Source organism: Anopheles moucheti, chromosome 2, assembly GCF_943734755.1.
Source record: "Anopheles moucheti chromosome 2, idAnoMoucSN_F20_07, whole genome shotgun sequence".
NCBI classification, from domain to species: domain Eukaryota; kingdom Metazoa; phylum Arthropoda; class Insecta; order Diptera; family Culicidae; genus Anopheles; species Anopheles moucheti.
This window is the reverse complement of record NC_069140.1, coordinates 89,871,224-89,884,225: the sequence shown is the minus strand read 5'-3', so window position 1 is coordinate 89,884,225 and position 13,002 is coordinate 89,871,224. Positions and strand designations below refer to the sequence as shown.

General features: G+C 44.6%; 3 protein-coding genes across 4 annotated transcripts; 1 reads left to right on the top strand and 2 right to left on the bottom strand.

Annotated features, from left to right (window-relative positions):
- Positions 1-54: 54 nt before the first annotated feature.
- On the bottom strand, positions 55-1,162 carry LOC128297751 (protein canopy homolog 4). The gene is made up of 2 exons (XM_053033443.1): positions 725-1,162; positions 55-643 (listed from the first exon to the last, which is right to left on the bottom strand). Exons 1-2 carry the CDS (start codon positions 904-906, stop codon positions 181-183), a joined length of 645 nt encoding a protein of 214 aa, XP_052889403.1. The 5' UTR covers positions 907-1,162; the 3' UTR covers positions 55-180.
- Positions 1,163-1,879: 717 nt separating this feature from the next.
- LOC128302996 (tubulin-specific chaperone cofactor E-like protein) lies at positions 1,880-8,944 on the top strand. Of its 2 annotated transcripts, none has more exons than XM_053039859.1 (8): positions 1,880-1,891; positions 3,879-4,122; positions 5,744-5,873; positions 5,949-6,535; positions 7,593-7,655; positions 7,741-7,840; positions 7,938-8,257; positions 8,347-8,944. In XM_053039859.1, exons 2-8 carry the CDS (start codon positions 4,001-4,003, stop codon positions 8,540-8,542), a joined length of 1,518 nt encoding a protein of 505 aa, XP_052895819.1. In that variant the 5' UTR covers positions 1,880-1,891; positions 3,879-4,000; the 3' UTR covers positions 8,543-8,944. The 2 variants fall into 2 exon arrangements, with proteins under 2 accessions (XP_052895819.1, XP_052895810.1); XM_053039850.1 differs by lacking the exon at positions 1,880-1,891 and adding an exon at positions 1,962-2,155.
- A 110-nt stretch (positions 8,945-9,054) lies between these two features.
- LOC128310065 (kelch-like protein 18) lies at positions 9,055-11,949 on the bottom strand. Its single transcript, XM_053046599.1, has 4 exons — positions 11,656-11,949; positions 11,462-11,592; positions 11,239-11,379; positions 9,055-11,169 (listed from the first exon to the last, which is right to left on the bottom strand). The coding sequence occupies exons 1-4, from the start codon at positions 11,908-11,910 to the stop codon at positions 9,843-9,845; spliced, it is 1,854 nt and encodes a 617-aa protein (XP_052902559.1). The 5' UTR covers positions 11,911-11,949; the 3' UTR covers positions 9,055-9,842.
- Between the last annotated feature and the right edge of the window lie 1,053 nt (positions 11,950-13,002).

Here is a 13,002-nt window from a genome sequence, read left to right as displayed (position 1 = left end):
TCCTTTTTATTTTTTCGGGACAATATGATCGCCTTTTAAACGGTTTATGGTCAAACGATATCTGATTATTCGTTTTATTCAAGCGTTTTGTTCGTACAGCACAATAAAATAGTTCACAATCAACGTGTGGCAGTAATCATCATTAAAAGCTAATGATATTCGCAGTTGAGTTCTAGGGGATTACAGCTCCTCTTTGGCATTCGCCTCCTCTTGCTTCTTTTTAGCATCCTCCAGCTGCTCGTACAGGCATTTATGGTTCTTGTTTTTCAGCACATGATCCACACAAAGGTACTCGATCAGTGGTTTTTGTTCCTGCTTCTCAAAGTACCACTTTTCGATCACATCCTCGTATCCTTCGATCAGCGTTTCACACTGTGTCTTCATTTGCGTTATCTCGGCGGATGGTTTGTCCCACAGCTCGTACGGTATACCAAGATCCACCTTCACGCCCTTGTCCACCAGGCCGTGCAGTGTTTGGAAGGTTTGTGACATTCCCTTCGCAAACCGCGTACTATCTTTCCGTTCCTTGTGAATGTTGTACTGCAGAATTCGCTCACAAACGTTCTCGAGCGTTTCCAGCAACCGAAGCTCGCTACGCCGGTACTCGGTGCGTTTTTTGGGCTTCACATCGTCCACCGAGTACCTGAAGGGCGAGTGGACGTGGAAGAGAAGATATGAATGTATTCCGGTTCAATATGAGGGGGAATAATCTTATAATACCTACCCCAGTTCGATAACATCGTGTGATCGTCCTGTTTCACTGAGCCGGGCTTGCAGTTCTGTGGCCAGGATTTTACACGCTTCGCAGCGATCAGCATACTTTACACCTTCGTTTTCCTCCGGACCACCGTATGCCGGAATGACTGCCGCGGATACAATAAGAAACGCCAGCACCGTCTGCTTCATGATGCTTATGATCAGCAACCTCTGATAGCGATTAATTAGAACCACAACTGCGAGCTTCAAACGCCGCAAGTGTCTTATCACCACGACTGTATGCCCGTTGCGAAAACTGTTCGTCCGAAGAAACTCTTCCACACGTTAACCTGATACCATGAGCCTGAGCTTACGGCTTCTCCACACGCGCACACGACACCTCTTTAGCTGAGATTTAAAGGCGAAATAATCCCAAACCTGCAACTGAGAATGCACGGATGCTTCTACAATATCAAAACAATAGCAGCAACAACAGCACACCCCAAAACACGTCCAATTCAAAGTATCGCACCGAGTACTGTAAACGCAACGGCTGATTCATACAAATTTTGATTAGACTCAAGGTCGCTGGAACAGGGTAGTTTTCTATACACCTTGGATGTCCAAAGGAAAAATGTAAACAAAACCAGATGAACGAGGGTTGTTTTATTTGCGGTGCGGCATTTATCTTTGGAATAGGGCGTTAAAAAAATGAATGTGCATTTAAAATAGGTCACAAGGTCTAGGGACAATATCAAGTGCGTTGGGTATTTTACATGTGTTGCTATTAATAGCTTCTATCTCTAAATACTTAATATATTCTAAAATGCTTTATGTAGAAAAGCACAAACAGTACAACGATTCGTTGTAGGGAAATTGCGCATCAGACCTTTGGATGCTAGAGAAAAAAAGCATTCTTAGCCTCACAAACATTTGCATCGTTTCTAAACGCTGTGAAAGAATGGTTCCGTATGGTTGTATCGGTACCGAGCATCTTTGTGCAGTTCGCGAGGTAGAATGTGGGTGCGCGAGTTTCCATCCCCACTCCTACATCAGATTAATGCCAAACGCGCCACACGGGTAACGGCGAGAGACCAATAGGGGATTGTTGCTGTTCGGGACGAAGCATTCGCGTTAAAGTCTCGCGCGTGTCGTGTTCGTTTGCTGCCAGTACGCGCGAAGAGTTAACAATAAAGTACGGCAGGAGTGGGAATAAACAATAGTGTCAATTAAATTACTTCCCGTGCAAGGGAATATCGTTACGAACGCACACACTAGTAGCAAGAATCGTGGATAGAGTTTCCCCATTAGAGGGTTTTTCTAAACGTGCCAAAAGAGAAAGTCCAGAACGGTGTTGTTGGTGGACGCTGGAAAATATGTGAACACACGCAATAGTAAATACCCGGACAGGTCGCGTGCAGTGGAGCAATACACACACTCTCTCGCGAACGAAAAATAGGTTGGAAAAACGTAAATTAACATGTTGACATTGAACGGGCAGTCCCGCAGTTGCTTAGATGCTTTCGCTGTTTATTTTTGACTTCATCAAATGTGTGAAAAAAAAGAACGTGAAACATTTCGTTTTCTAGGGCAGAAAGGGAGCATATTTTCGGTGTAAAATTGTCGGTTCGATGTTTGGTGTGCGAGTGGTGTTTCCCCCGGTCAGACAGCGCGCGATCAGTACCCGATCAGGAGAGGGCGCTCAACGTCAATTCAAAATTAACCGTCGTACGTCGTGGAGCTACTAAATTCGTGTTCTCCCATCTGAAAACTCCACACATATATACTCCCATCCCGGTGGTGGCGAAATTCTTCGTTTCGAAAAGTAAATTCAATCATTCGAGTGCGGTTCGAAAACCTGTTTGCCGAGCGTACAGAGAAATAGCCTGTAGGAACGAAAAAAAAAACAACCCCCAAAGGTACCCACCAATACAGGACCGCCATATTGCAAGAGCGAAGGAAGGGGATGATGCATACACATTCTAAGCGTGCTGCGATCGATTTCCAAAAACCAACGCAAGGGCTTGACCAGCAGAAGGTTAAGCACACGCGAAAAGCATTAAAAAAAAAACACAGGCAGCAAAGGAAGGTTACATCCTCGCCAGGAGGAAAAGTAACTGGGTGCCGATTGAGCGGTGGTCGCGCGCGGGTTGCAACAATGATTGCGCCGTACGCCGTTTCTTTGTTACGTGATTCACCTTCGCGAACCTACAAGCAACACCAACAACAAGACGTACCAATTTCGTCAGCAGCAGCAGCAACAGCAGCAGAAAGGGGAGATGATGGAGCAAGCGAGATCTGTGGCGGTGTCTTGTGCGAAGTGGCGCGGTGGAAAGGCCAATGGAGAAGGGAGTTTAGTGCACCCCACCTCCTAGGGGTGCTTTACTACTACTCCGTCCACCCCCACCCACCCTTCGCAACCCGTTCGTATCGTGCCCAAAATACGAACACCAAGAACAGCTGATTCGCGACCATAGCGTAAAAACCACTTTGGGCAGACGTGCGTGCATGGTACGATAGTGTGCGTACTGCTTCGGTGCGATTGCTCTATGTAGTGGTGTGGGCAGCATGAAGCATCATCCCCCACCCCCGTTGCTATGCTATGCGTCATTATTATTGTTATTATTATTTTCACATTAGTCGTGTGTTTTGTGCTGTTTCTGTGTGTTTTTTTTCTCGATTGTCCTACTCTTGGGGCCGGCTGCTTGGTGTTGTATAATAATGGTTTTAAATAGTAAATAAGCGCACACGTTACGGTGCAAATTGGTGCTACGGTGGTGCACCACCCTACGGCAACACAATTGCATGCGAGGTAAACGAGAGCAAAGCGAGAAGAAAAGGAGTGACGGTAGTAACAAAATCAACCACCCTCAGATCATCGCCGCGCAAGCGAGTGAAAATGGTTTCGAGAAGGAAAGTGTGTGTGTGTGCGCGCGCGTTGTGTCGATCGGTGTTGGAGCGTATAGAACGTAAACAAAGCCCTCGTCCACCCTGGTTTGTGCACACTCCGTCCGAATAAAATCGGATTCGACGGAGTCGGAACGCTTGTCTGCAATAGTTGGAACGTGATTTTATGTATCGTTTTGTAGTGCATTTTATTTAAATTATTCCGCTCCTTGTTGCTGCTCATGCGGTCACGATTTAAACCGTTTTATTTCTTCTCTCCCACGCGATACGCGCAGATCAATAGTGTTGCTGTACGTGAACAAGTTAGCTGGAAGCGTGTGTGCTTGTGAGTTGTAATAATACCAGCCGGAAGTTATCGAAGAACGAAGTAACGTTTAGCGAGTTCCTGCCCCCCAAAATGCCTACGCTGTTGGAAGCGCTGGAGGAGAAGTACGGCATGGAGCCGGACGAGAAGGAAGAACACGTGGAGGAGGAAGTTCTGGTGTCTATCTTTGTTCCGAAGCTGCCCCCGAGACAAAGGTAAGCCGATGCAGACTACACGGCCCCGATCGGTGGTCATTGTGCTTGGAAACAACAACCAATGGCAAAAACAATTGATACTAGGGCATCGAGGAGTTTTGTTTGAAAAAAAGGATGATTATAAAGCATGTGGATTGGTGAAAAATTCCAAAAAGCTTGATTCTGTCTAACTATAAAAACCTGACTGTGATAACGATGGCCATATTTGGTACAAGGAAATCGAAAGGCGAATTTATACTGTGCTAGTCTGTCCATATCTTTCTTATTGAAGGTGGGCTTTTAAACTATTTTAAGTAAATTAGCTAAAATATTAATTAGTTGGAAGTCCTGTTTGATTTTTTTTAGTATTGCTCTGAATATTGGCACAATGTGTACAGGTTAATTTCCAGCATATTTACCCCCAAAATTTGAATCTTTATCGTGGAAACTTGTTACAATATTTCCAAGCTCTTTGGTTGTCATTAATCTTTGATAATTCATAAATCTGAAAGGACCCATGAATCTTTGCAATAGAGCTTCACATTCATTAATCTGAATCAAATTAACCAAACACTAAACGAGTCATTTTATGATTTTTTTCTTTACTGTGATTCCCAGGAGTATTCCGGTAATACTGCCCTGCATTTATCGAAACAAACAGGGTTCGAATCTCTCTTGAATCATATGAATGAATCAGTGAAGAATTAATTCATGAAACGACTCTCACAATATTCATTAAACCTTAAAGATTCACGAATCCTTATAGATAGCGAACGAGCTCCTTCATGCTCATTAATCTTGGGTGATTCAGATTCACTCATTCAGTTAAAAGATTCGTTTAAAATCATGAATCTGAATCAGGTGTACCCAACACTAGTACGTTTTTACCCATGTAAAGGTTTATCTTACTATTCTTAAGTTTCCATAATTAAAAGTAAACGTGTTGCAACCATTACAACAAAATATGCTTTTTTGTCTGGGAACTGGTCGCGATCTCGCAAGAAGAAAATTAAAACGCTGATAAAATCTCCTCAATTTAATTAAAAAATGTGACTATCAGATGTCCATCCAACAGATGCGTAGAACCGATGCGTATAAAACTCTCTGGAATCGTACTTGTAGACCAAAACAATGACCAGAAACATAAACACGAGGAATAGCTGTAAATTGGTTAATTCGTTCACAAATAGTTTAATGCAATTGTTATTCCATAGCGGAGAGAGATAAGATAATTATAGGCATAATCTACATCCCATAAACTGCCAGGCGGCGCGATGATCGGCAAGGGGTTTGCAAAAAGTTAGTTTGATATTTCTAAATTAAATTGCGTTTTAACCTTGCCCCCGTGTCTGAATGATAATCATCTGGCAAAAATAAACTATAATTATGCACCACCTTCTAGCATTTCATCGTGGTCAAACGAGCCATAATCCGTACGCCCCCGGGTTTTGGGTGGATTTGTCGTTGGGTGGGTGTAAAGCCATCATAAGCTCAGTTTTTGCACGTTTCAACTCCGAGTCTTCTGCTGCGTACAATGTTCTCTTTGTGTGATGCGATCCATGGTGGACATGAAGATGATGATGATGATGACGATGAGAATAACTATTCATTTGTTTGCTTTTTTTTTGTTTTTTGTTTGCAGCACTCCACAGTTACTTATACTGAACGATTGCAATATCGATCGTGCTGGGGAGCCAGAAGATTTGAAGAAAAAATGTCGCATCGTGAAGGAGCTCGATTTGGCGCAGAACAAGCTAAACAACTGGAACGAGGTAGGTTGGAATGACGAGGTAGGAAAAAGCTAATGGATTTACGCTCAAGTGTTGGTTCTGCATACATTCCTGCAGGTATTCGTCATCCTGTCGCACATGCCACGTGTAGAGTTTGTGAACCTAAGTCTCAACCATCTGACTGGCCCGATCCAGAGGCCACCCGTCACGAAGATGGACCACCTTCGGAATCTTGTGCTAAACAACACCAAGCTGGAATGGTGCAGCGTTGAGAAGCTGTTACGTTTGCTGCCCGCACTTGAAGAGTTACATCTTAGCTTAAACGAGTATACGCATGTGCTGATCGACACAGTCAATCCGACGGGACACCCGTCCGATGCTGGACACAGTGATGCCGGTGGTGGACAACGCACTAGCCCAGATGCTACCGGCAATAACAATACCAAGGACGAAACAGCCACTAGTCAAACGGAGGAGGACACCATGTCCAGCTGTTCTTGTTCTTCGTCCACGCCGCACCCAACAGAGGAGAACAAATCGGACCCGGCCACCGTGGAACCACCGCCATTGCAAACAGATCCGCACGGTGGCGTACGGAAGCTACATCTGACCGGGAACTACATTTCCGAGTGGGGTGAAATTTGTCGCATCGGGCGAGTATTTCCACAGCTGGAAGCGTTGGTGCTAGCAGACTGCCCGTTAAGGTAGGTAGGGAAAAGGCTGGAGCTAGCGCTGATGTTATTTTAAATTATAAAACACCAATTTCTTATTGCCAATGTTCGACGACGGACCGATGGAAGATATTTGTTTGCTTTGCCTGGTGGGAACGGTTTCATCTGATCATTTAGGTGCGAAACAAAGTGTTGTGACCTGGAGTGCTGATAAGGCTGTTGATAAGAATGCTCATTAGGAGTATAGATGTTTACAGTATTTCTTTCTGTGCATTACTTTTTGGAATATGAATTGTAATGTTTTTTTTGATTATTGCGATTATTTCTCTATTTGTTACTAACCAACTGAACGAAAGCTCCAAATTCCACCGAAAACCACATGATAGTAATTCATTAATGCTTCTGCTTAGTGTCACTGTTGATGCTTAAAATTGACATAAACAATGGTACCTATTGTGCCGGTGATGTAACGTTGCGATCAATTTAAACAATAATTCGAGCTTAAAGCTACATTGTTTTTGCTCCATTTTTGCCTCCTCCATGTGTCCGAGACCGTCACCAGCCTAGTTTGTGCGTGTCATTTTCGGTGGCCATAAAAATGATAAAAATTGGTCACCGACTGTGATGGTCCGTTTGCCCTTAGCAAAAAACTGAATCATCTGAAGCGGAATAAAGTGGCAGCATTTTGGAAAGGGGGTCATCCCCCGTTGGCGTTGGCGTTGCGTGATGAAGCGAAGAGGTTGCAATTCATTGTACCCTTTCCGAATGGGCTTGTCCGCGTGACGGGTTGTGTGCGTTAGATGTTTGACATTGAAGTTGGCTAGCCAATGATAATACCCGATGCGGATTCGTGGCGTGGTGAGGAAACCGTTTACAAACACGTGTGAGGCGATTACTTTCTTCTCGAGTGTTGATTGAAGATAAATCATCATTCGTTATTCATGATGTAACTCAATTAGTTTGCTCCATTTGTCATAAACGTTCTAGAATTGGTTTGGTGCAAGAGAATCGATCGCGTCGTGCTAAATGTTCCTTTCACTTTTATTTCCGCCTACCTAATTGCTTCTTTTTATTATCGATACCTTTACAGATCGCTTAAACCCACAGATCCGCAAGGCAACGAAAATGATGAAGAAAGTCATAAATATTTTCAGTAAGTCAAATATGAACGTCCTGATAGTTACAATACACGTTTTCAATGATAATTAATATATTTTCCGTTCGGATTCCCATTACAGACATCTGAAACTGCTAAACCTGAGCAATGCTAAAATTGACTCATGGGAAGATATCGATCGGTTGGCGGACTTTCCATCGCTGTGCAATGTCCGGCTTCAGGTGTGTAAACAATATCGATTCCCCTCCCTGTTTAAATAAACATCCCACATTTTGGTTCTATTTGCTTCAATGGTTCTGTTTCACTATTCTCTTGCAGTACTGGCCACTGTGGGCACGGACAGACTCGACGACGGAGCATGAACGACGGCAGCTATTGATAGCGCGACTTCCAAACATCAGTATTCTGAACGGTGGTGACACAATCGGTGCCGTCGAGCGGGAGGATGCCGAGCGTTCCTTCATTCGCCACTATCTCGATAAGCCGGACGCGGAACGGCCCCGCCGGTACTATGAGCTGATTGGCGTGCATGGACAGCTGGATCCGCTCGTTAACATTGACCTGCGTCCGGAAAGGAAGGTAAAGGTGCGCTTCACCTTCGAAGATCAAGCGATCGAGCGAACGGTGGATGTGAATAGGTAAGTGGATGACGTGCCGATTCATTAACATTTGAAGCAAATCTTTTATTCAACGATTTTTTTGTTTCGTGTATTTTATGCTGTAACAGAACGGTAAGTGATTTGAAATCACGCTTGGAAAGGATATTCGAAGTACCAGCCGCCCGGATGCGACTGTTCTACGTCGATCAAGATTTCCGCGACCTGCAAGGGCTGGAGGAGATGAAGTACCCGCACAAGGTACTGTACAGCTACAACATACGCTCCGGCGATGAGATCATCATTGAACGGAAGGTGAAAAGTTGATAAGCATCGCCGATAACCACCCGGACACGTTTGTCAGACGATTTCCCTCAGTTTTCCCACTCCGGTACCCATCTCCATCTCTTCCAATGTTTGGACGTATATAAACGTATGTGATATAAAGCGTCGCCATCGCGTCACAATATCTCTCGCCCGTTCGTATCTTGCAGTTCGTAATGTGCAGTGGTTTCTTCTGTATTATACATTGCTGTTTTTAGTTTAGTGACGATCACATCACACCGTGGCACAGTTGCGTTCCTTTATCCGAGGAGCTACCTGTTCCACCAACTATATCATGTTTTGATTTTTTCCCCTTTATTTCGTGCTACGAAGAATGGTAAAACCCCCGAGTAGAGCGCAGCTAACTGTACTAATTAATAAAGGCAGCAGCATTTTTGCAGTTAACTTAAACAAAAGACTCCCTTCGTTTCATGCCTTTTGTACAATTGTTTCATTTGTCCGATAAGGTTTTGTTGGGGGCAATATATTTGGAACAATCTTTTGATTCTGCATGTGTAAACATTTATTTGCTTTATTTCAACATTCTTTTAACGTAATGAAACAAGGTTTTCCACGGCGGGACTATTACAATAGACATTTTTACTTAGTACAACGAATTTGGATTTTTTGTTATGAATCTTGTGATGAATAATGTTAGACAACTGGAGCGATCAGTCCAACTTACAACACTTATTAACGGGGTACATAGATTTACACACAGCTAGTGCAATAATATTCGAAACCAGAATAATATACTAAGCGTGCATAATTGAGCTATTGTTGTGTGTAAGATATCGTTGAACAACCAGCCGAGATGAGTGGATCTTAAATCATCCGAAATGGTGTTAGCGGTGTATTCTGTAACACATTGTTCAACGTTTGAAGTTGAGCGTATCTTGCTGACATGATCAATTCACCAATCGGCTTCTACAAAAACTCGATCCAGGGCTTCCCTTTCGAGCCACATTAACACAGTAAAGATATATTTAACTCCACTACTAGCTACGTTCCCCTGAAATTTGCACATGACGACGAATTTTACGAGTTACGAATAAGAGATCCTAATTGCAATTACGTTACCGGTCCTAAACAACGCGTGATAGGATGAAATCTTGGCCTGCAGCAGGTTACCGAAAGGATGCTTGACAGATGAAGGAGGAGGTAGCTTTAGCCTTGCAGTTCCGAATAGATGATCTATGGTCGGGACAGCCGTGTGTTTGGTAGTGCAAGGTACGTGAGCTGCTTGGCAGCGTGTTATTACATTCAAACATTTAAACCAGCACGAAAATAGGGACCCAGCTGCTTAGTCCTGGAACGGTGTTGGTATGACACCACATCCGACGCCACCGCCGTGATGTTTCATCGGTGCCACGAAGGTCCAGGTGTTGGTTTTTGGATCGTACACCTCGACGGTGGATAGATTTGACTCGCCGTCGTACCCTCCGATGGCCCACAGTTTGCCCATGTTGGCGGCCAAAGCTACCCGGCTTCGCTTTACGTTCATCGGTGCAATGAGCGACCAGCTGTTCTTGACCGGATCGTAAACTTCAACCGAGCGTAGGAACGAGTTGCCATCGTACCCACCGCAAGCATACAGCTTGTTGCCGAGGGTGGCCACCCCAAGACGACACCGTCGGTTCAGCATCGATATCACCTTCGTCCACGTGTCGGTGAACGGATCGTATCGCTCTACAGTATCGAAAATGGAGAGCCCATCGTGACCACCGAGTGCGTACACGTAGCCAGCCAGTGCGGCAACACCACCGGCCGAACGGTACTTCATCATCGGTGCTACCGTGCTCCAGACGTCCGTCCGCGGACAGTATCGTTCCACCGTGCTAAGACTAGTCACACCATCATAACCACCGCAAACGTACACGTAATCTTCCAGCGCGGCCACACCAACAGCGCTCCGTTTGCAACGCATTGCCGTGCCCTGGGACCATCGGTGCTGCCGTGGATCGTAAATTTCCACCGTCGATAGCCGTTCCGTACCATTGAATCCACCGAATGCGTACAGCTTCCCATTGGTAACGGCAACACCAACCCGTGACCGTAGCATCGTCATTGCTTCGCCCATGCTCCACTCCTTCGTGGCCGGATTGTAGATCTCTACCGTGCTGACCGATTCACCGTTCTTCGTCAGTCCACCGACGGCAAAGATTAAGCCAACGACAAAATCAAAGCATCGCGGTCGAGTCCTTGTCGTGGACACGAGAGCCCTCCGCTCTGGCATTAGGTGAAAATCGCGTGCCTCATCCAGCAGATCACGACATTTGTGTGACGTCTTGATCAACTCTTCCGTTGAAACGTTGTCCGCAAGAAATTGTGGCGAAAGCAGCGGCAATCGAATGTTGGCCAGTATCAGGGGCAGATATTCGGAACGTACGTCCTGGTCGTGCTTGACCCAGCGCATGCACGCTTCAAAAATGCACTCTTCGCTCTTAACATTTAGCTCGTCGCGGCTTATTACGTCGATCAGCTCGTTGTAGCTCAACGCGACGAATTCGTCCCCGTTCGCTACCTTGGAGAAGTGTTGGTGTATGTATCGATCGGCAGATACGATCAGCTTCGGACAACCGAGCGTATCGGCAAACTGCCTAATGCCTAGCACATTTTGTGGGTGAAATCTGTTGAAGGATAAAATGGCGATATTAATGATCAAGGAGAACGAGGAAAACCAGTAAATAATAACATACTTGCGCTTGAGAAATTTAGCACACGCATCCCGTACTTCGTTCAGCTGTAGAAACGATGCACCAACCATGAGACTCTGCACGTTCTGCGTATCGATTTTGACTAGACCACTGTAAGCGAAGTTGATCAAACTTTCCAGTGCCCTGCAAGATAAAACGTACAACGTGTACAAAATATCTTCACATTTTTTGAGAAATTTGCTTCATGGTACATCCTTCTGCTTACATTGGCTCGATTTCCTTCATCGTGATTTCTTTAATTCTACTCTCAGCCATGTTGTGGGTAAACATTGCATAGAAATACGGAATGGTTGCGGCCAGCACGATACGATGCGCCGAAAATGAGTGAGAATCCACCTGAAATGAAAAAGGACATTCAAATCCTTTCCTACCCTTACATACCGAATGAAAAACACACACCTTCAGTGTAACGTCGCACAGTTTACCCATGCGGCGGATTTCTTTCATTTTCGGAAAACTGTTTGCAAACAAACCCTCCTGCCGGAAGTACATGTACGAGTTGTCCTCCGTTTCGGACAGTTCCGCTGGTTGCATTTCGATCATTTTGCTTGTTCCGGCAGCACCGCCTGCGAACGATTTTCTTGCACTTTCACATCGCTGTACCGTTCCCAGCAGTTTCACACCGTCCTCTAGGCCGGATGGTGACGAGGACATGATTTCACATCGGGTAGCTTGCACCACGGGAAGGCAGACAGGTGCACACTCTGCTTTTGGCTGTGATGTGCGAATGGAAAGAAGTAACAGCTGGTGAGATTCGCAATCTGGTATGAACTACGATGCACCAGATAGGGATTTTCGTTTTGCGGAATCCCTGTAGAATTGATAATCTTCACATCACAGAGTCACCAAAAAGCTACACATACCGATTGCGAGGAAAGTATGTCGAATTTCAGTCACAATTTTAGAATTTCACTAGAAAACAGCGCAGAGGAACGAGCAGCAGCACTGTGTGAGAAGAAATAGCAGAGCTTGGATAAGAAAATAAACAAATAACCACACGCACACTCTCGCACACCCGTGTGACAAATATGACAGCTGAGAGATGGTGAGATATTTTGGTGAGCTGGTGAGAGAGCCTTGTTGCTTGCACAACTTTCCGCTAGATGGCGCTGTCACGTGTAACGCTGAGCGTGTTAATGTTTTTTAAATTGCTCTTGATTAAACGTATTTTGTGGCTTTTTACGTTTTAAAAAACAATAGAAAACAATAAAAATTTCAAACTGGGCAATATTCACACACAATACTTACCTCTACATGAACGCAGATCCATAATTTCTTTTCATTCCTTAGCATTTCATGTTTAAAACGTTTTAAATGTTCACATGTTACATTTCTTTATTTGTTTGCTTTTACTCGGTTTTTTGTTCGATTCGTTTTATTTTCCTTTCAAGTAACTTTTCTAACACTCACCCGCTATACACACACACACTTTCTTTCGTGGTTGGCAGGCAGTAGAATGCGTCTTCAAAGATTTACCACCTGCAATGCAATGCAGTTTGTGCATTTGGGAACGGAACGTTGTACGAGTTTTGTTCAGAAATAAAAGATTTTGTTTGCTGCTATTTAAAACGAGCACACGGGCTCAGTTGTGCGGGTGCCAAATAATGCCAAAACTTTAAACAAATACGGATTAATTGAACTTAGGTAAATACCATCACGCATGCGTGCATTCCTATCTATTACAAAGTTGTTGGGTGTGTTCCGTTTGCCATTTCGCCCCGCTGGGCTTACGATTTGATTGTTTAT